The following is a 23,706-nucleotide window of genomic DNA, read 5'->3' as shown; positions in this document are numbered from 1 at the left end:
AGCCACCTGTGCACCAGCAGATCCCTACTAGTTATCTAGAGTGGTACAACCTGTACACCAGAGGGTCTGTACTAGTTATCTAGAGTGGCACTACCTGTGCACCAGAGGATCCCTACTAGTTATCTAGAGTGGCACTACCTGTGCACCAGAGGATCCCTACTAGTTATCTAGAGTGGCACTACCTGTGCACCAGAGGATCCCTACTAGTTATCTAGAGTGGCGCCACCTGTGCACCAGAGGATCCCTACTAGTTATCTAGAGTGGTACACCCTGGCGCCCCTGCAAGCCAGAGGAGAGAACATCTTGTTCTCTTGAACATCTTGGAGTCAGTGGTGTCAGCACTCCTACACCATCACAGACCAAATATGTCAAACGCACCCCCGATCACTGATGGAAATGATGACAACAGCCTAAAACCTTTAGCTTCATCAAAGGTTTCCTCTCTCTCATCCCTTCTGATACTATTTTCAGGGATTTATTTCATTCACTGAGGTCTTTGGAGAAAACAATCATATTCTAAAAGTAAAGAATGATGGTAACACAGACACCTATGAATCTTTATACTTAAAAACGGTTGCACTAAAACTGAAATAGCTCATGGAGGAACAGAAATCTGTAGATTTTATGAATTAGTTTTGTTACAGCATTTCTTGAGTCTTCAGAGAAAGAAATGTTTTCAAGTCCTGACAGTAGAATCAGGTTCTAATTGCCAAGGCAATTATTATATAAACAATATTCTTGGACCAGTATCAGAAGAGACACACACGTTTTTATAAACACAGCTCCCAAAAGTATCAGCAGTTTCATTTCAACTGTTTTCTGTGCTGCATGAAAAGTGCTAAGGGAATAAAATCATCCAATCACATTATTTACTATATTTGTTTCCTGTGGCTGCTCTAACAAATTACCATACTCAGTGGCTTAGAACAACACAAGTTTGGTGTCTTACAGTCCAATACAGATATCACTGGGCAAAAATCAATACAGAGAAGGGCTGCATTCCTCTGGAGGCTCTAGGGGAGAATCTGTTTCCTCATCTTTCCCAGCTTCTAGACGCCATCTGCGTTCATTCGTTGTGGGCCCCCTCCTTTCTGTACCCTCAAAGCCAGAAAAAGTGGATCAAGTTCTTCCCACATCACATCACTCTGGCCTCCTCTGCCTCTCTCATCCACTTGTGGAGATTCTTGTGACTACAGTGTTCCCACCTGGATTATCCAGAACAATCTCCCTATTTTATAGTTAGTTGATTAGCAACCTTAATTCCATCTGCCACCTTAATTTCTCTTGCCATGTAACATAACACAGGCATGGGTTCCAGGGATTAGGACACAGACATCTTTGAGGACCATTACTCTGCCTACCGTTATTCTGCCTGCTACTGTGAGAGGATAAAAATAATAGTGGGTATGGAGCTGGATGCCCCCAAGCCAAAGCTAAAAGACAGTTCTCACTTGCTTGTCCCTAAATTAAACCATGATCCTTTTGATGACACAGCATGGGATAAAACAGTTCTCAGCTTCAGTCAGGAGGTCCTTGATATCCGTTTTTGATAAAGGGATCTCTTAAAGTCCTGGTTTTATAATTTCCAAAATAAGAATAGAAAGTTTCATATAACTGTTTCATATATATATGAATTATAACCAGTTTCATGTAACTGTTCTAAGGATTTGTGAAATCAATTCATTTATTCATTCACAAGCAGTTCTGCTAGTGAGACCCCAGGGACAGGGGCCCAGGCCTCATGAAAGAACCTGGCACTGAAGTGGTATAAAAATAACAAAGCAGTGGCAGCAGCATGCTTAATGAATGCTTTCTCATGACTGGCCAAGTGCTAAAGACACATTATCTCCCTTAACAGCCACTCAACATTATAAGCATTCAACATGTCACCATTTTGAGACAGGCAGTACAAGAATTTCTGAGAGCACAAAAGACATTCTGCCAACCCAATCTCTTGAGCCCATACCAGTCAGGCCCGACACCACCCCCACCGTCATGAGCCACCACAACTGCTCCTATATGGATGGCCAATGGCCTCACCTTTATAGATTCAAGGGTGAGTCTCTAGGGTTCCTCTTATTATTCCTTTCCGTGGTATTTGGCACAGCTGGCCATGCCCTTGCTCCTGAGATGCATTCCTCCCTTGGCTTCTCGGACACCACTCTCATTTGCTTTCTTCCTATCTCATTAGCTACTTCTCAGTGCCCTTTGCTGATTTCCCTTCATCTACCAGATCTCAAAAATGCTGTAGTAACCCTTAACTCCAGGCCTCAGGTTTCTCATTTATCTGACCTCAGACCCTAATGATCTCATCCAGTTTCATGGTTTTAAACACCATCTAAATGCTGACTCAAAAATTCTTATCCTACGGGGCACCTGTGTGGCTCAGCCGGTTAAGCATCTGCCTTCGTTCGGCTCAGGTCAGGATCCGGTGCTGGGATGGAGCCCCGCATTGGGCTCCCTGCTCAGGGGGAGCCTGCTTCTCTCTCTCCCTCTGCCCCTCGCTCCTGCTTGTGCACACGTGCACGCTCTCTCTCTCTTTCAAATAAAATCTTACAAAAAAAATTTCTTATCTCTAGCCCAGACCTGCACTAGTCTTCTTTTTCCAACTACGTACTTGAAACTTCCACTTGGATGCCTAGTTGACATCTCCAACTTAAAAGAGCCAAAATGGAACTTCTGAAATACCCCACCAACACCTTACCCTGAGCACCAAAACCAGCACTAGCCAGTCTTATCCTATCTTAGTTCACAACTCCACCTTTCTAGTTGTTCACCCTTGATTCCTCTCTTCTACTTACAGCCCCGCGTCCTAGTCAAGAAACCTACTGGCTCTACTTCAGAAACTACCCTAAGTCCTCCCTCACATCCAGCTAGAGCTCCACCAAAGCCTCATAACTTGTCTTGCTGCTCCCTACTTGCTGTCCAAGACTTTTTTCAAAGAGCACCCAGAGCACTCTCACTAAAACAATAGCCTCCAATGGCTTCCCATCCTACTCAGGGTAGAAACCAAGTCCATAAATTGGTTTATAGGCTCTTTGTTCTGGCCATTCACTACTTCATTTCCTAACATTCAGCCCCACTCGCATCCTCAAAGACATCGAGCAACCCTACGTGAAGGTGTTGTGTTTGCTCTTCTTTTTACCCACAAAACCTTTCTCCCATGTATTTAGTCAAATGTCATATTTGAGGCCCTCCCTGAGCACCCAGGATGAAACAGCACCTCGGCCCACTCCACAATCCCTTAATCCAATGTTATTTTTTTTTTTTTAAAGATTTTATTTATTTATTTATTTGACAGACAGAGATCACAAGTAGGCAGAGAAGCAGGCAGAGAGAGAGGAGGAAGCAGGCTCCCTGCTAAGCAGAGAGCCTGATGCGGGGCTCCATCCCAGGACCCTGGGATCATGACCTGAGCCGAAGGCAGAGGCTTTAACCCACTGAGCCACCCAGGCGCCCCAATCCAATGTTATTTTTATCCACAACATTTATTACCATCAAATATGTAAGTTTTTGTTTATTGTCTGCCTCCTTCACAAAATACTGGCATAGCCTAGCACCCAGAAGATAAAAGTACCCAATAAATATTTGCCAAGTAAATAAAATGATCAATCAGTCTATCTTGGACTGCCTGAAATAATTTCTCTTCTAGGTAGTTGAAATTATAAACTCTGTTCAAAGATATATCATATCAGAGTCATGTTCATCTTTTCAATCTCTAACAAATGGCAGAAATACAGGTTCACAAATCTGTATTTGTACCTGGAAAGTTTCTATTAAGTTTCCAAACATATAATTTTTATAATATATGCTTCAGAAAGAATGTTTATCCATGCCTGGGTGATGCAATAATCAGCAAAACCTGTTAATATTAATAGCTCATTAAATGAAAGAGCAAATTTTTGACCCAAAGGCTATTTGGAAGGATATATTATAACCCCATGCTCCATTTTTCTCAGCAATCAATCTCCTAACAAGGAACATTACCATTTTAGTTACTAGTTACAAATTTAGATTTGTTTATTAAAATTAATACATGTAAAGAATCAATTTAAGTTTCAATAAATGATTCACAATGTTCTACCCACCAGGAAAGATAAATAAATTATTTTTCTGTGATGCATTTTCTGATTAAAAAAAGCTATCTCTTGATTTCTCACAATGACTGCTTTTCATTTTAACAAAATTGAAAAAGAACAATCCTGGTGGCTGATGCATCTAGAAGTTGCGTTTTATTTTAATATTAATTTCTCATTCAACATAAATTGCATGTAGGTTTACTTTAAATAGGTTGAGCTACTTGTCCACTTATTAAAATTAATATATCTAACATATTCAAGGTATTCTGATCATATCTGTGAGAAGTGAGCCAGATTTGAATGGGCATCTCTTTAGGAGGCACATTTATTAATAATGGTAGCAAAAAGAAAGGGAACGATGACACTAATTAACTCTCTCTGTTATTACATGCCAGGCCCAGGCCCAGCCTACAATGATTTCATGCGATCTTCACTTCAAAGGAACATACACAGGCAGAACGAGCTTTGGTGTAGCTACTGGGCTGCACTCGCTGGAACCCTCACCTGGTACGAAGCGCACTCACTACCTCTCTGTTTCACTCGGTGCTCTACTCCTTCCTTGCCACCCCCTCCTTAGCTTGGTGGTTTCCCTTGTTATTTCTCCTTTAGCTGTGCGAGTTTCACCTTGAAATGTTATGCTAACAATTTGATGCTTCTCCTACAAAGCTCTTTGTATAGCACACTAAGCTCTTTGAAGAAAGATGGAATATACTTCTAAATAAATAACAGACCAAGCACCTATTCGAAGTAAGCCAGGTTTAAGAAAATACATCTCTCCACAAAGCAGAGCTGCTTCAGTTTCCAGCTCCACGGCCAAAGTATGCCACGGCATATTGTTTCTGGTCCATTAATAGGAAAGACCCTATGGAAAATGATGACATTTCTGTATTGTTGATGCTACAACTTCTCTCTGCACTACTGATTACACTCAGAAATAAATCTCTGTTGTGTTAAGCTGTTACAGTTTTGGAACTATACTGTGGCATAGCCAACTTCTCCTGCTTACTATAGTACCTGATAGGACTGTGGCTCATCTTAAAATGAAATAATCCACTCAAAGCACTCAGCACAACACATGGCACGTAAATGGACCTGAAAAAAATTAAACTGATGATTCTTCATGATTTAAATATTGTCTTCATTAAAATGCATATATATATGAAATGAATCAGATGTTAGAATTATCTGGCAAGGATTTTAAAGCAACCATCACAAAAGTGCTTCTAGGAGCAATTATAAATTCCCTTGAAACAAATGAAATAATGGGCTTTCTCAGCAAAGAAATAGAAGTTTCTTTAAAAAATGGAAACATTAGAACTGGCAAATAAAATAACCAAAAGAAATAACTTTGTGGATGGCATCAACATTAGAGTGGATATGAGAAAGAACATAAACAATGAACTTGAGAACAGATCCATAGAATTTGCCCAACCTGAACAAGACAGAAAACTGACCAAAAAACATAGAACAGAGTCTCAGGGACCTATGGAACAGTAACAAAAGGGTTAACATTCAAATTACTCAAGTCCCAGGAGAAGAGAGAGTGGAACTGAAAAAGTATTCAAAGAAATAATGGCTGAAAACTTTCCAAAGTTGGTGAAGGACATAATCCTACAGATTCAAGAAGCTGAGCAAACTCCAGTTAAGATAAATCGAATAAATCCACACCAAGAGACATCATAACCATAAATGAACTTCTGGAAACTAAGGCAAAAAAAAAAAAAAAAAATCTGGAAAGCAGCCAGGAAACAGGACACAATTACTTACACGGAAGCATAAGGACAACATCAAGGACAACATACCTGTCATTTGAAATGACAGAGGCCAGAAGAAAATAGCAGAACATTTCTCAAGTTCTGAAAGAAAAGAACAGTCAACCACTTAAAAACAAAACAAAACAAAAAAACCTATGAATAAATTTCAAGATAGAACCTTAAAAAAAGTTCAATTAACTCACAGAAAGGGAAGAAATGAGAAATAAGAGAAATGAAAAGCAGAGGAAAAGGAAAACAGAAGATGGCAGACTTAAGCCCTAACGTGTCAATAGTTACCTTAAATGTGAATGATATAACCACAAAAATTAAAAGACAAATTGGCAAAGTAGAAAAAGTCAATCTGAAAAGGTTACACACTCACTGTATGATTCAATTCATATAATGTGCTCAAAATGACAAAGTTATCGAGAGGGAGAACAGATAGCGGAGCTGGGGGGAGGGAGTGGCTGTGACTATAAAAGGGAACCACGGTGAACAGTTCTGCACCTTAACTGCAGTCGTGGTCACATGACTCTTCACACATGACAGAAGTGCAAAGAACTGACACACATACGCACACATGCACAAACGAGTGAATGTAAAACTTGTGAAATCTGAGTCAGGTCTCTGGATTGTTACCAATATTGATTTCCTGGTTGTGATGTTGCAGCAGAGTGATGCAGGATGTCACCCTTTGGGAACTGGGTGAAGGGTACAGAGAATCTCTGTTATTTCTTAAAACTGCATGTGACTCTATACTTCACTCAACACTTAAAACTTAAAAAAAAAAAAAAAGAAGGAAATCTTAAGAAAAAAATGTCTATTAGCGTTAAAAACAATTTCTGCCTTATGTAAAATATTGGCTGAAATAAAGAGAGCATGAAAGAAACCAAACCTTTTCCCTAGCTCCCTTGTTTTAGTGTGACGTAAGGAAGGAAGGACATGCAGTTTCATTTTGAGTCCCACTGCTTTGCAACCCAGAAGCTCTGTAACATCGACACAAAAGACTACGAGAATATGTAGAGATTAATTTGTTTCATTAAAAAAAAATTGTATCACTTTGCTAAGTATACAAGTAAAGCATATTTATAAAAGCTTAGAAAATAAAGGCAGATGATAATAAATAAAATAAGAATCACATGTCCCAGTGACACTATAGTCCTGTGGCCTTTTTTTCTGTGCTTACATGTGGATTTTGGAGGGTGGAAAAAACTGGATTATACTCTAAATCAGTTATCAGTAAACTACAAACAGCCCATCTAGCTGGATGCCTGTTTTCATACAGCTTTCAAGCAGGTTTTTATATTTTCATACGGTCACATACCTACATAATATCCTCAGTATTCTTTGTCTGCAAATCTTTAAATATTTACTACCTGGACCTTTATAGAAATAGCTTGCCAGCCTCTGCTCTAAATGACATTTTTGTAGAATGCTTTTATCAATTATAAAGATAATATAATTCCTTTCTGGACATTTGGCCTGTTTCCAAAATTTTATATTATAAACAAAGTTGCAATGAACACTCTTACAGCTAAATTCCCCCCACCCAAAGATGAATGTACTTTTTGAAGGGGATATAACTTAGTAACTAACATTTATTTTATATTTTATAAATGTTTATAATTATTTTCTAAATGAATCATTTATTTTATGGCAAAACATGAGTTTATTATAACTATTAATGTCATCTATAAATTAGCAAGACAATTCTTTATTCTCTAGAGAATAAGGCAAAGTTCAAAGATTCTGAAATTGTTTTTCCTACTAGTTGAACAAGCCAAAATCTGTAACATCACCCAAAATATCATTTTCTACATAGGTTGGAGTTCCAAGGGAGATTTTTTTTTTTTTTAATTTTGTCCAATTCTACAAAGGAACACAGAGGAAGAGTCTGAAATAAAATCAGAGAGGTCACAGGGAAGTTGGACACGATAGAAGGCCAGGCTTTGGAGTCTGACTGTGGGATTCAAATCCATTTACCAGCAGGTGTCCCTGGCAGTTACCTAAACACTCTAAGTCTGTTTCTTCATCTGTAAAAGAAAAGCAATAACCATGGCCCAAACTTGGGCTAATGAACATATCTAAAGAGCTTACCAAAATGCCAACTGTTGTTTCCTACACTAAATGTGTTTGTTTTTGCAATAATCTTCATTATCCAAATAGATTCTGAACACTGCTCAATCTACTTCACCATCTTTGCTCCAAAGAGAGCTCCAAACCTCCTCTACAGCAAGTAACATGTAGGATTTTTAGAAATAAAATCCCGGAGATTAGCTTGCCCATTTGCTTTCCTTTAAAAACATATTTAATATGAAAGCATATTATTTGTATCACCCCGATCAAACCATTAGAAAAGGAGTCACCAATGGATTAGAAAAGTACCACTTCAAAGAAAGAATTGGATATAGAGGTGTCAACTTCAAGTTTAAAATGTCTTTTTCCTTTAACTGTCTAAAAGTGGAGTTTACTCAATTTCTTACAACACAGCTGAACTAGATGCTTTGGAATCCTTTTGACTCCCCTACCAAGACTGACTCTCACATCCTATCCCACACTTCCTCCTGACTTAACTTGAGAAGCATCTCCTCTTTGTCTTCTGCTCCTGCCTAGCCCAGACACCTACATTCCTGTTATCTCTTTAGGGGCTTGCACTAGAACTTCCTTCCATGGGTCTCTCCTTCCGGTTCATCTGTCACCAACCCCTGTGCCCACCCCCCATAAGCATGCCTTTCGCTGGCTCCCCAGTGTCCATCAGATCAAGTCTAAACTGTCTGGTTTGACACATTCGTAGCTCTACAACCCTAGTTCCTCATCCAGCCTCATTTCCCCAGCTTCCTCCACATTCCCGCCACACCCAGAGCCTCCCAGCTGGCTGGCAGAACGTGTGTGCCTCTTCATCACTCAATCTCTTCCCAAAGACTTGGGCAGCCTCTGCCTAGATTTATCTTCCATATTTAAATCTTCAAGATCCCAAGCAAAGCCATTCCCGACTTACCATCCATTCCTCTGGGCTCCTGTAGCGCTCAGCCACCACCCATACCAAAGCAATTGTCCCCCAGTGTTGACAGAAGCTTAGAGCTTCTCATTCAAAATGAGAATGAGTTCTTCTGACCACATACTTCTGTGTTACTCTTTTCAAAAGTAAAACACCATTTAAGAAACAGTCTGGCTTATCATATCAAGGTGGAATACACAGTGGATTATACGTTAGAAAAAAAAAAATAGTAGAGGCAACGAACACTTTAGTTATCCTACAAAATCTGCCAAAACTCATGTAGTATTAACATGAAGGCAAGACCCTTAATGTACTCTCTTGGTTGTTAATACAGCTTTGAATTTCTACTTTAACAGCAAAGCACAACTTAAAATCCTCCTAAGTTTTACATGCTGACATATACGCCACTTTCAATTACATTAATTATACTACACCTGGAAATTTCATTTCATTTGGTTGCAGGTTTCAAGTATAATGAAGAAAACACAGACAATTTTGAGCAGTTAATACTTCTTTCTTGACCACACAAAATGAGAAGTTGGAAGAAAACCTAAGGGAAAAACTTCATGACACTGGATGTGGCAATGATTTCTTGGATATGACATGAAAAGTACCGGGAGAAGAGCAAAAACAGATAAACTGGACTCGTATCAAAATTTTAAAACTTCTATGCATGAAAGAATACACTCAACAGTAAAAAGGCAACCTATGGAATGGGAGAAATTATTCAAGTACTGCGAACTGTATAACTGAGATATAGAGATATATATATTTTTTTCTTTTTTTAAAGATTGTATTTATTTATCTGATAGAGAGAGAGATCACAATTAGGCAGAGAGGCAGGCAGAGAGAGAGGGAGAGAGAGGGAGAAGCAGGCTCCCCACTGAGCAGAGAGCCCGAAGCAGGGCTTGATCCCAGGACGCTGGGATCATAACCTGAGCCGAAGGCAGAGGCTTAACCCACTGAGCCACCCAGGTGCCCCTATATTTTTTATATATTACATTATTTATATTCTTTATAGAGACATAGTTAAATCACAACTCTGTAGATCTGTATCTATGTCAATCCATCTATCCATTTATTCTATTCACAGGTTGTTGAATTATATATAAATACAGTATGTATATCTCTATCCTTTTCTATCCATCCATCCATCCATCCATTTTTATCTGATACAGACTAACATCCAGAATATATAAAGAACTCCTCAATTCAAGAGCAAAAACCAAAACCACAATTTGAAAATGGGCAAAGAACTTGAACAGACATTTCTTCAAAGAAAATATATAAATCCAAAAAGTTTATGAAGAGATGTTTGATATCACTTAATCATTAGGAAAATGAATGAAAACCGCAATATTACCTCATAACTATCAGGATGGCTACTATGAAAAAAAAAAAAAAGAAAAGAAAAAACAACTGTTGGCATGGATGTGGAGGAATTAGAACCCCCGTGCATTCCTGCTGGGAACATAAAGTGGTGCAGTCTCTATGGAAAATGGTAGAGCGGTTCCTCAAAAAATTAAAAATAGAATTACCGTGTGATCCAGCAATTCCACTTTTGGGGACATATTCAGAAAAATGAAAAGCAAAATGTCTCAAAGAGATATTTTTAAACTCATGTTCATTACAACACTGCTCACAAAAGTAAAAAGGTAAATGCAACTCAAGTGACCATCAGTGGGTGAACACGTAAAACGTGGTATGGACATACCATGGAATATTATTCAGCCTTAAAAAAAGAAGGAAATTCCGACCTATGTGACAAAATGGATGAACCTTAAGGGCATGCTGCTAAATGAAATAAACCAGTTCCAAAAAGACCAATACTGCATGATTCCACTTATATGAGGTTTCTAGAGCCGTCAAATTCAGACAGAGAAAGTAGACGGGTGATTGCCAGAGGCTGGTGGAGGAATAGGGGGTTGTAATTTGATGGCGCAGAATTTCTGTTTTGCAAGATGAACAAGTTCTGGAGGTAGGCTGTTCAGCAATATGAATGTACTTAACAATACTAAACTATACACTTAAAAATGGTTAAGATGGCAAGTTTTTAAAATATTTTATTTATTTATTTAGAGAGCTCAAGCACTGGCAGAGGGAGAGAGAGAACTTCAGGCAGACTCCACACTGAGCATGAGTCCAAAGAGGAGCTTGATCTCATGACCCTGAGATCATGACCTGAGCCAAAATCAAGTCAGAGGCCTAACTAACTGAGTCACTCAAGTGCCCCAAGATGGCAAATTCTATGTTATGTATATTTTACCACAAGTAAAAATTTTTTAATTAAAATTACATTTAAACTTTAAAAATAAGAGTTTCAGGGGCGCCTGGGTGGCTCAGTGGGTTAAGGCCTCTGCCTTTGGCTCAGGTCATGATCCCAGGGTCCTGGGATTGAGCCCCGCATCGGGCTCTCTGCTTAGCGGGGGGCCTGCTTCCCCCCCCCCCCACCCGCCACCCCGCCTGCCTCTCTGCCTACTTGTGATCTCTGTCTGTCAAATAAATAAATAAATAAATAATCTTTAAAAATAAGAGTTTCAGAAAAACCTAATGCTAGGGTCTTCTCAGTATAAAGGCCCAGTCTATAAGAAATGTGGCTTTCATAAGGAAAACAGATAAACTGCTACAATTCATGGTTGAAAACACTGAATATTGTTGTTTGCAGAAATGGAAACTATCTGAGCACTTGAATAAAGAGGGAGAAGTACATGAAGGAAATGTCTGCCCTGTGAAAGCTGAACCGACAAACAAAACCTAGTGGGGCGATAGAGGAAGAGGAGAAAAGGAAAAATAAAGATTTTTTTGGCAACAGAACAGTGTCTTTCAATCTCGAGCCTGGATCTGGAAAGTGATTCAAATTGAGACACCCAGGACAAACAGCTCCAAAGACCAGATTATAAACCAACTCAACATACTAAAATGCCCAAACTTGGCCTATCACCAGCCTGACTCCGTTATTGGCCCATGAACCCACGAAAACCCGGATGGGAGAGCAACCACCCTGGGTCCCAGGGTCTCGGGGAGTCTCCCCAAGCCCCGCAGCTGAAGCCCCAGGCTGTAAAAGGAGACCAGCAGTCCTTCTAAAATACAAGCTGAGGATCACTAGCTTTCAGGAAGGGCTTCCCACGTGCTAGGCACCACACAACATGCTTCGCAAAGAGCAATCTCATCTAACCCTCAGGGCAACCCACACGGCACATGTAAGGGAACCGAGGAACAGAGAGGCTGGGTGCAAGACCACACAGCAGGTACAAAGTACGGCTGAGACAGGAACCCAAGGCCTGCCTCCACAGTCCCTCAGTCCCGGCCGATGCAGAAGACTCCAGAGCCAGCAGGAAAAATGATGGAAAGAGCCCAGATCTGGGGCTTGAGTTTGGACTCACTTCTGTGAACCAGCTGTCTGAGATTAGATGATCATGCTACCTTTTGGGTCTCGGTTTCTTCAACTTTACAAGAATGATCCTCTCCTTCTATGTCTTTCCTAAGTGGTCAGCTCTTATTTCCTTCCTTCCTTCCTAGTTTTTTGTCCATTTCTATTCTGAGTTTTAAAAGTTCTGTTTTAAGATGGTTTTCTCTATCTGCAAATGCTTGTTTAAAGACATTCAATTTATGATGGAGTGTTATGCTGCTGCTTGTTTCAGCTGAAAATGTTTGGTTTTCACTTGATCTCCGTACTATAGATTTTTGAATGGATGCTCCCTGCCATTCCAGTTCAATTTTACCAGTCTCAGATTGCCAGGACAGCAACAACAGGTGCTCCTATGAAGAGGACGAGGTTATTTGAACGGTTTACTAGGTCTTTTAGTTACACGGGTAAATGAAGCGCATCTTCTTTAGTAAGTGGTACCTTTTCTGGGGGAGAGAGGGGAGGCAAGTATCCTGATTTCCTGCTTTGTACCATTAATTTCCCCCCCCTTCCTATAATGTCACCACCATACTTTCAAGGGATGCCTCCCCTCTCTCTCCAGTACCAGTCTCATCCCAACACTGTCCCCTCCGGTCCCACACCCTGTCAAGCCCCCTCATTTAAATTCCCCAACAGCCAGTGCTCAGATCCAGCAGCTGTCAGACCTGTTCTCAGGACTGCCCACTCAGGGTGGGGCCGTCTCCCTCCTGGGGGAGGGGACACTTTTGCATGTAAACCACTCCTGCTGGGACTCAGCTACACTTTCTTCATCTTCAACTTGCCTCCACCGGACTCAGCTCCAGACTCAATCCGGAGCTGGCTCTGCTGGTTTTGGATATGTAATCCCCCACTTACTGAAGTTTACAGCACACCCTGTTTCCTGATTACGTTGGAGGCATGAGTTATGTGTGTTTTGTTTGCTCTCCTTGTGGATCCGTTTAGTATCTGAAGGATGTGTGGAAAGATTTATTTAGGTGGCTGCCAACATCCTCTTAAATGAAATTCTTGGACAGGGCTCCAACACTGCAGAATTCTATACCAGTGTTTCTGAGAATATGGTTAACCAGAAATCTCAAAAAATGAGAATGGTAAGCTAAACTGCTTTTCAGGATTTTATTAAAAATCAACAAGTATTGGGGCACCTGGGTGGCTCAGTGGGTTGAGCCTCTGCCTTTGGCTCAGGTCAGGATCTCAGGGTTCTAGGATAGAGCCCTGCATCAGGCTCTCTGCTCAGTGGGGAGCCTGCTCCCCCTCTTTCTCTGCCTGCCTATTTGTGATCTCTCTCTATAAAAAAAAAAAAAAAATCAACAAGTATTGTACCGTACCTATAAGCAAATTCTGTAGTGCCTTATCAGGAGCCCCAAAGAGAGGATCAGAGATCCTCAGCATTACAAATATTAGGAATCATGCCTCTACAGCCAAACTGCAAATGCATAGTAGCATAACATATAAGATGTTCTCTAGAAGAATACATTTAAACCCACCTTTTCCCTGAAAAAGCAAACAAAATCCATATAATAACTGTATGCAGCATCAACCTAAATTTATAGACTATATTGGTTACAGTCACATTGGTGTGAATTTCCAGCAGGTTATCATAGATATTTTTTCATTCCTCTGAGCTAAATGAAATATTAAAAGGAAAAGATGTAATTATTATTAATAGTCCACCCATAAAATTGATAGTTCACTAGTGTTAAACTTATATCTTATGCATAGTCTTGAAAATTTTTAAAAAATTTTTATTTTTGGGGTGCCTGGGTGGCTCAGTGGGTTAAAGCCTCTGCCTTTGGCTCAGGTCATGATCCCAAGGTCCTGGGATCAAGCACCATATCAGGCTCTCTGCTCACAGGGGAGCCTGCTTCCTCCTCTCTCTCTGCCTGTCTCTCTGCCTACTTGTGATCTCTGTCTGTCAAATAAATAAATAAAATCTTAAAATTTTTTTTAAAAATCTATTTTTATAAATACATAAATATTTATATTTATTATATACTTATAAATATATCTTTATAAATATATATTATATATTTATAGATATATAAATATTTTTATATATTTATTCTCCTTAAAATATAATCTTTAGCACAACTTAGCTCCTTAAGTTTTTCAGGTAGTTACTTTCCTTCTTATTTTATGAAATTAACTATAATTTCCATGATTTAGAAATTACATCAGTGAACGTGGCATATTCATTAAAAGAATGAAGAAAGAATAATTATTACAGAACCTACAGTGGTTGTTTTAAAACAGACTGATCGACTGATTTTTGAAAGAGAGCCCACCCAAGAGTGGGGGAGGGCGAGGGGCATAGGGAGAGAGAATCTTACAAGCTCCACACCCAGTGGGGAGCCCAACTTGGGCTTACATCTCACAGCCCTGAGAGGATGACCTGAGTCGAAATCAAGACAGATGCTGAACCAACTGAGCCACCCAGGGGCCCCTAAAATACAGATTTTTTTTTAAGTGTCAAAATTAGTCTGTAAAACTCTGCATCAAAGTTCCCACTGCCAACAGACTTTGGGTTAAACTACTAAAGATCAGGAGAAAGCGTTCCTTTTCCTGTTTAAGTCAATCCATTTAATATTTTTAAAGACAACTGTCACGTTCTTCCCCAAGGCTCAATCACCCATGGCCCTATTTTACCTCACCCCCCAATCCTCAGCAATGTCTCATTTAATAAGGCAGAACAAGTTCAAGATACCACGGTGAGCCAGAAATCCTCAGGCTCCCGAACCACCATCTTACCTCAGACTCATCTGTAGATTCTTCGAGAGACTCAGTTTCCTACAAAGCATAGAGGGGGAAAATCGTCAGAAGGATGACAAAAGAATAAAATATGGGAAAAGAGTCATCCCATCCCCACCACCCACATCCACCTGCCCTTTCTGGGAAGTAATCTGCAGCTACAGTTGAAAGACTCCACGCCTTGTGAGCCTCCCACAACTTCCCACATCTGGCAGGACTGAGATGGTTATTCTGGGGCCACTCAGACCCCCAGCTCCTGCTGACTTCCCTCGAGTGGTCAGCAGGTTAACGAATGGCCTCAAGAACTATCGTGAGTACACAGAAAGCTCTTTCTTTCGCTAAAAATGGAAATGGGTCTGGCAAAGCAGCCTTACTGATCTTGGAAGGGAAGAGGAAACTGCCATCTCAAATTATCTATAAGCCAATTTTTATACTGAAAAGCCCTTGTGCTATTAATTATTGTGCTATTAATCTGGTGAAGTCAAAATGATTGTCTCGCTTAAACAGCTTTTTACGAAAGAATTCCCCTAGAGTAGTACCTATCAGACATTGTGCAAACAAGCTCTATAATTTACATTCACTCTTTAAACCATTAACTGGAAGACAAATTCTGCCATTTAACACAGTCTCCCCCTTGCTAGACAATGAATCTTGCTGCTCTGGAGAAAACAAAGCAAAAAGGGAAAAAATTGACTTGATCCCGCTAATCTCTCACCTGTCCAGTGAAAGAGAGAATCTGCTGATGCCATGCATCCTCAAAGAGGTCAGCAAAATGAAGATTTACTTAACGTACTTATAGATATCAATAGCAATAAAAGGTTACAACTAATATGCTGACACTGAATGTAAGCATTTTACAACGATCCATGAGATAAAGAACAAAAAAATGGGGCAAGGACATTTTAGATATAACTAGTATTTTTCAAGAAAAAAAAATAAACATTTTAAAGCAAGTGAGATGCATATATTACTCAGTACAAGTTGTATAGCAGCAGAGACACAAATCTGATGTTTGAAAAAATTTTATTTTCATTCATGGAAAATTAAGAAGAACCTGGAAGGTGGCTGGCGGCTTGTGGAATGACTTGTGGACAATAAGTTCCTGCTCTCAAAGGCCATCTGTAAAATGGGGACGAATGCTACCTGTAATTAAGAGTTTTATTGTAGTTGCATCATTACCCATGAGGAAACCTAAGAATCTGCTCTAAATCCCAACGTGGCCTATTTAGTTTGAATGTTCTTCTAAGTACTAGAAAATTCCCATTAATTTGGAGCTATAATCTCTCCACAGTAACTTTTTGTTCTTAGCACCAATAAGACACATAAAAAATCCAATTCTTCTACTACTTGACAGTTCTCCAGAGAGTTAATGACACGTATCATGCCTGCCCTTATAAATTGTTTTTCCTCTGTGCTAACCATCCCCAGATCCTGGTTCTCATCCACTTACCATCCTGATCCTTCTCTTTTGGACACACTCCATTTATTATTAACAGTCACTACTCTGACATCTTTACTGAACATCTATTATATATATCCCCGCAATGCTAAATGCTTTGCACCTAGCATCTTAGAATTTCCTAATGACCCTCGAGGTAAGAACACTGAGGCTTAAAGGCTGAACTTAATGACTTCTGACACCCTTTCTGCCCCTGACTGTTCCTGAATATTAAGTTACTAACATCAGCAAAACGAGGCTTTGACGACCATGCCAGTGACCTGCACCTAGATTCCTATTCCCCAACTCAAGACCCTAAAAGGACACTGGACTGCTCTTTCCAGAAAAATTTCATTAAACCTAAGGAAATTTCTTATTTGAAATCCATTCAACTAGGTACATGGGGGAAAGGGGCAAATATCCCATTTATGTTCTTCATTAAAACAAAAGTATATGTCCCCACCCAGCAATTTCAACCCAAAACTCAAAATCAAATTACACTCTTGCTCTGTACTGAAAAGCATGCAGCACCAGAATCCGACACCATGCGGCATGCAGCTCTCGGAAAACCAAGTCTTCGGGGAAAACCAGGCTCTCGGAGAAGCTTCCTGGGGCTGCTGGTATCAGTGAGAATATTTACTCCAGGATACTCTCAAACTGACCCCCAGCACCAGCAAAAACCTCCCAAATGTAGCTGTGGCCTCAAGAGATATCACATATTGTCCACAATCCCACCAAAGCAATGCACGAGTGACTTCAGGAATCAGTCTGGCCTCCTGTTTCTTAGCTTCATCCACTCAATAAGCCTCTGTGTTTAATGTTCTAGAGACTGAGGGGCAAACCAGAAGACAGCAAGTGAATGTTCCAGGGAGGGTTCCAAGAAGCTAGGCTGAATGGTGAGAAAGGTTACAATTCAGAAAGAGTCAGTGGTTTTCAAACATTTTTTAACTTCACACTCTTTTAAAGAACTTAAATCTTGAAAATATAAGTTACAAAACTGTGCTGTTCTCTAAGTGAAATAAACCAAACATATACTGTAGATTCCACTTATATGAGGCAGAAAGTAGAACAGAATAGACTAGGGGTTGGGGCGGGGTGATAGGGGGATTAGTGTTTAATGGGTACAGAGTTTTAGTCTGTGATGACAGAAAGTTCTAGAGATGGATGGTGGGGTAATGGCTGAACAACGATGCAAATGGACTTAATGCCGCCAAATCATACACTTAAAAATGGTTAAGGGCGCCTGGGTGGCTCAGTGGGTTAAAGCCTCTGCCTTCGGCTCAGGTCATGCTCCGAAGGTCCTGGGATCGAGCCCCACATCAGGCTCTCTGCTCAGCGGGGAGCCTGCTTCCCTTCCTCTCTCTCTCTCTGCCTGCCTCTCTGCCTACTTGTGATCTCTGTCAAATAAATAAAATCTTTAAAAAAAATGGTTAAAGTGGTAAATATTATGTATATTTTACCACAATAAAAAAAATAATGCTGTTCTGTTTGAAGCAAACATGATGAGCTAGAAGGCACAGAGTGATGCAAATGTGAAGCAGAACAAAATCTAAGCAACAGCTGAAAGCTAAACTCAACAACTTGTTTTGCAAACCAATCCCTTACACTCAATCACATATCCAACAATCCTGGTGCCTTGACATGTCCCCTCTTGAACCTGTAGACACTATGGGGGGGGGGGGGTGTGCAGAATCTGGGGAAGAAATGGAGACTGGAGCCCCAGGAAGGTTGGCTCTGATGCCTGCAGGATGAAGAAAGACAACACAGACCAGGCCCCGGGCAATCAGCCTGGCTTGGGGATGGACCTGAAACACTCAATGCTGCACTGCCACCTTCTCGCCTTCCCAACAGACTGTGTGACACAGCTAAGCTTAGTGGAAGACAGGGTGAGAGAGATCCCAATGTCAGACACAGGCAGACATAAGAGGATATATTTGTGTGATATGTATCTGTTATTCCTGTATCATCGAGGCCTCAATTTCTAAAAGCCTGGTTGAGTAGGAAAGATGAAAGAGCACCTGGGGAGCAGGCAAGAGTGGGCAGACTCAGGGTACCAACCCCGTTGAGCCCCACAGGCTCAGCTACCACACTCATCCTAGTCTGCAAAGGAAGGAAAACCTGGATGTCTGCCCAGTGTGGAAAAAGGGACCAGCGAGGCGACCTAGTGACCCAGTGCCAAATCTGACTGCATCACGATCACATAAACTCAGTTTGGGGAATTGGCTAACACCCAGGCAAACACTCCATCTTCACAGTTTCTGATGCAGTCAGTCTAAATAAGAGCCTCGAATCACAAGCATTTGGAAACAAAAAACACTGAGGAGGGAGCAAGTGCCCAGAAGAAACAAAGGCAAGGGTGACTGAACAGCCAAGAACGGGGAGCTGCATGAAACACAGAACCCCAGACCTGAGGAAGGCTCCCTCCCCGAAGTGGTAATGTGGGTACCAGAGAAACTACGAATAATCAGCTGGTGACACCGGCCTTCAGCCAGCCAGCCCAGACAAAGAGGAGAGGAAAAACTCATAAGGCAATAAGCACGTCCAGCTAAGCTAATCTGTGACTACACTTTAGTTACACGATGGTAAAGAGTGGATCTTCTGAAAATTTCTGATTCTTTGTTTTAGCAAACTCTTGTCTGGCTTTATTTCTTCTGTTATTAGTGAAGTTGCTTTTAAAAGATCTCGATCAAACTATTAAAAAAAAGAGACTACTACATACTTGAGCAAAGCCCAAGTTTGAATAATAAACTGTCGTCCAACATAGAAAGACAGTTTGAGGGTGCCTGGGTGGCTCAGTGGGTTAAAGCCTCTGCCTTCCACTCAGGTCATGATCCCAGGGTCCTGGGACCGAGCCCAGCATTGGGCTCTCTGCTCAGCAGGGAGCCTGCTTCCTCCTCTCTCTTCCTGCCTCTATGCCTACTTGTGATCTCTGTCTGTCAAATAAATAAATAAAATCTCTAAAAAAAAAAAAAAAGAAAAGAAAAGAAAAGAAAGACACTTTGACCTGGCCATGTTAACATACTTTATCTCATTTCATACTCACAAGGGTTCTGGAAAGTAAATGCCCCAGTCTGCAGACAAGAAAACTGAGGGAAGTATTTGTTGGTTTGACTTATATTTTACACACGGGGCACAATCACGTGGGAGTATATGTGCTCCTGAACTGCCATCTGATAAACAGTAAATGTTCTATGATAAGGATAACAATTCCCCAAATTCTAAAATGTAAAGGGAAAATTCAAAAAAGAAACTCTCCTCTCTTGTCAAGGAATATGTGTTCTGACTGATCAAATATTTTAATAGACTAGGCTCCCTGATGGTTGGCTGGAAAGATGAAAGGGTACCTGGGGGGATCGCAGAGCAGGAAAGTGGGAAATGTAATCTACAATACATTTGAATTACTAACTTGCAAAAGTTTCAAGTTAAGAAAAAACAACACAAATTCCACTGCATTAATTTATAATTTGACATTTTCAATTCAGAAGGCTATTCTCCCCCTAATGAATTCATTTAAACATTTTATTAAGCATCTAGTACCTGTAAAGCACTAGCCCTGTGAGAGATACAGACATGAGTAGGCTCTGTCCTTATTCTTGAAGACTCAGCAGTCTGTAGTAGAGATAAGACAAATACACAAACAACCAGACTTCAAGCAGAATGTTATCCATAAAAGAGGTATGAACAAATACTGTTGGGCATCTGTGATAATGAAGGTCACCTATAAATCATTTTAGAGCTAAGTAAAACTGCTGGTTAGAAGATTTCCAGGCAGAATAAAGAGTATTGGTCCTTTCTGTGAACTAGGTAATATATATGTAGTTATTTCTGCAAACTACCTTCACCATACCCAGCATAAACAAAGATTTCCCAATGACTTAAAAAAATGTTCAATCATATCCAAAAAAATGATTTTCTAGTTTATGAGCCTATGAACTACATTACATTATGTTAATTCAGTACAGATCTTACTATTTTGGTTCTTTCTAGAATTAAAGGGGGGAAAAAACCACAATCACCAAAGAATACAACGCTCAGAAAAGAGGATAGATTTAGTTTTGTCTAGCGCATCATAAAGGGCTGTTTGTATTGAGAGTGCATGATGCCAAGGAAAAGCTTCTTTTGACTTAACCCATCATTGTAGCTAATTTTATTACACATCTCAGTTCATAACGCGTTCTGGCGGGGAAATTATGTCAAGATTTTCTAAAAGGTTCAAAGTGGCAGAACAGAACAATTAGCAAATTCATTTACCTCCCCTTTTGTGCCCTTTTAGCCTTTAAAAAACTATATACAAAAGGCCAGATTTTAATGGCTTCCTACTGTGAAATGCACAAATCAAGCAGGGTGAGAAAAGTCTAACCATCGTTAATCTATAAAGGACTGATAATATAGGTAAAATTATTTACTAGCTTTAAAAAATAAACAGGATAATTTGTGAATGTTTGCTTCTTTCTGCAATTGGCAAAATATTGGTCTTTTTTGAGAATGATAGTGACAGAACGAATGCCTGCTCTAACTCTATGCAGACTGTTAAAGTGTCAAAGGTGAAATTATGACTTGAAGGACATTTATTAAGGTGATAAGGGCTCACTTTATTTCATAAAGTAATAATAATAAAATAAATAAAAATTAGAATTAGGTTCTAGTTAAAAATTAGAATTAAATTAATAATATAGAATTAATTAATAGAATTAATCAGTTAAAATTAGAATTAGTATTTTTTAAAAGGTGGGGTGGAGTATTTTAGTGAAAAATTGTGAGCTCTGATGATAGAAGACTGGAGGTTTATTATAGATACAAGCCTGAATAAGTTACTTTAGTTGTCTGAACTTCCATTTTTTTATGTGTAAAATTCAATCATTTAACACATATTGTGGCACTATTCTAGGTATCAGGCAAACAGCAGTGAACAAATCCTTGCCATCATGAAGCTTACATTCTAATGGGGAGAATATACAGAAATAAACATAGAAACATACAGAACAAATAACAGAAATTTTAAAACACACTATGTCAGATGGTGATGGGTGTTAAGGAGGAAAATAATGCAAGAAAGAGGTTTCAAAGAATGATCAAAGAAGATCTCACTGAAAAAGATAACACTTGGACAAAGACATGAAAGAACTGAGGGAGAAAGCCCTGATATCTGGGGTCAAAAAAGGGAGCAGCATGAGTGAAGGCCCTGAGGTAGAAACATGCCAGGCTGTTGAATGAACAGTAAGAAAGCCAAGTATAGCTGATGCCACCCAGTGACAGAAGGGAAGCAGAGAAGAGTAGTGGAAAATGAAGTCAGAAAAGGGAGAACGAGCATCTGGGACAAGGTTCCATAGGGCAACTCAGGTATTCTAAACAAGTCTGGCTTTTTCTCAGAGGGCAATGGGAAGCCATTACAAGGTTTGGAACACAGCAAGTGCTTGTCCTGACTTATATATCAGAATAAACATTTACCATACAGAATTATTTTGCAAGGACCAAATGTGACATAAAGGGTTTACACTGGAAAGTGCTATAAAAATTCAAAGCATTCTTATTATACCACTAACTTTCTACATGTGCTTTTTACATCAGACAACTTTGCCAAACTTCTATACAAAACACTACTAAATAAATACTAAGCGCAACTTCTTCCATTTCTACTACCTTCTATCTAAGATCTTGGCTTTTTACTTTTAAGTCAAACTACAAATAAGCTGTACTGCAACCTGAAAGACCAACAGTGTGAAAACCAATCTCACCACTATCATCAAACCTAGCAATGGCTCATGAAATTACACATGCTTAACAAGCATTTTTCCTTTAAAGTGATGGGATCGGAAAGGGGGATTTCAGTTGCTGGTAGCAACACAATGACCACCCAAACCAAATTTCTACCTTATTTCTTAATTACTGATATTTATCAAATGTACCCAGGGCAAATTTTCATTATGTAAATGAAGTATGTTACAAATGGTACAAGTATCAACTAGTTAAACTTCTTTTGTTATGGCACAGCTCATCATAAATCACTTTTTAGAAGCAATTATGGAAACTGATGACCCTGTTAATTTGTAAGGAAAAACACTGACAACCTGAAATGGCCCTGGAAATGGGAAAAAAAAAAAAAGGTATTTCCTCACGTTCGGGCCTTTGCACTTCTCTGTCTTCTTGATACCACTTTTTCATTTCAACTAACTTTTGACTACCACTATTGACTGTAGGAAAATAACTCTATCGCCATCACTAACTACTACTCTAAACTCCAGCGCCACATTGCCAAGTGTGGACTGGCTTTGCCGTCTGATGTTCTGCCAGCAACAAATACTCACGCAATTCTTACTAAGCCCAACTTTTACTAAGCACTTTAACTGTTGTACTAATTTATTCTATCTTAAAACAACTCTCATAGAACGTTACTCTTATATCTCCATCTTAGATTTAAAGTGAAATAACTAGCCCAATGTCACATATTAAAAAAGAGAACCACCACGGGAACGTAGATATTTTTGCTCCAGAACAAATGCACTTAACCACGGCTGCACGCCATAGTTGACTTAGCTTTGTACCTAAAAACAATAGGTACGAAACAAAACTCATCATCTCCTCTCTCCTAGCTAGCTGTTTTGCAAAGCAACTCTGCCTTAACTTCGACTGGAAAGGAACTTAAATTTCAGTCACCTGGCCTCAAAACTCAAGCCATCCCTTATGCTTCCCCAAGAGCAGTCAGTCCCTGGGATAGCCAGGCTGCCTTCAAGCCAAAATTTCACGGAGGACAGGCCACAGGGGCAGCGGCAAAGCCAGGCCGCTTCACGAACGCCGGGGGGTGCGGTCGGAGCGCTTCCCCCTGGGTGCCCTCCAAGAGCTGCCATCCCACCCGCTCCTCTGCTCCCCGAAATGGACATTTCCAGCCGCGCGCCCCACCGTGAGTGGACCTGCCTCGCCCTCCCTCAGCTCCGCAACCCAACACGCTCCGCTCCAAGCCCCAAACTGCTCATCCTCGCTTCTCACTCCCTTGCCTAACAGTTATAGCCTTTACCTGCTCCTCCGCTTCCGCCATGGTGTCCCCGGGGAGTCACATGACAGACCCGGAAATTAGAGAAACCGAGACACTGGGGCCCAGGGGCTGCTGGGAAATGTAGTTTCAGCAGCATCTGACCGGGACTTTTGCAGTTAGTGAGCAGATTGGGCCTCATCTCTGCTTCCGACTTTCCAAGCTCAATGGAGTTTTACTGTGCGGAATCTGAGCAGAACCGTTGTTAATTCTATGTTTTATTTTACTGTTGCTCTTACTGGTCCCATGATTATGATAT

The 23,706-nt window shown here is 40.2% G+C and overlaps 1 protein-coding gene across 1 annotated transcript in view; it reads right to left on the bottom strand.

Moving 5' to 3' along the window:
* The window catches only part of VPS41 (VPS41 subunit of HOPS complex), a 173,721-nt gene extending 150,257 nt beyond the window's left edge, over window positions 1-23,464 (bottom strand). Inside the window, exons 1-2 of the mRNA XM_080817899.1 lie at window positions 23,433-23,464; window positions 14,983-15,021 (exon numbers count right to left, since the gene is read on the bottom strand). Coding sequence (XP_080674025.1) covers window positions 14,983-15,021; window positions 23,433-23,453 — 60 coding nt within the window. The 5' untranslated portion in view covers window positions 23,454-23,464. The remainder of the gene's footprint in view (window positions 1-14,982; window positions 15,022-23,432) is intronic.
* Between the last annotated feature and the right edge of the window lie 242 nt (window positions 23,465-23,706).

Source organism: Martes martes, assembly GCF_963455335.1.
Source record: "Martes martes genome assembly, chromosome: 11".
NCBI lineage: Eukaryota > Metazoa > Chordata > Mammalia > Carnivora > Mustelidae > Martes > Martes martes.
Note: the sequence above shows the minus strand (reverse complement) of the source record. Positions and strands in the feature narration are given on the sequence as shown.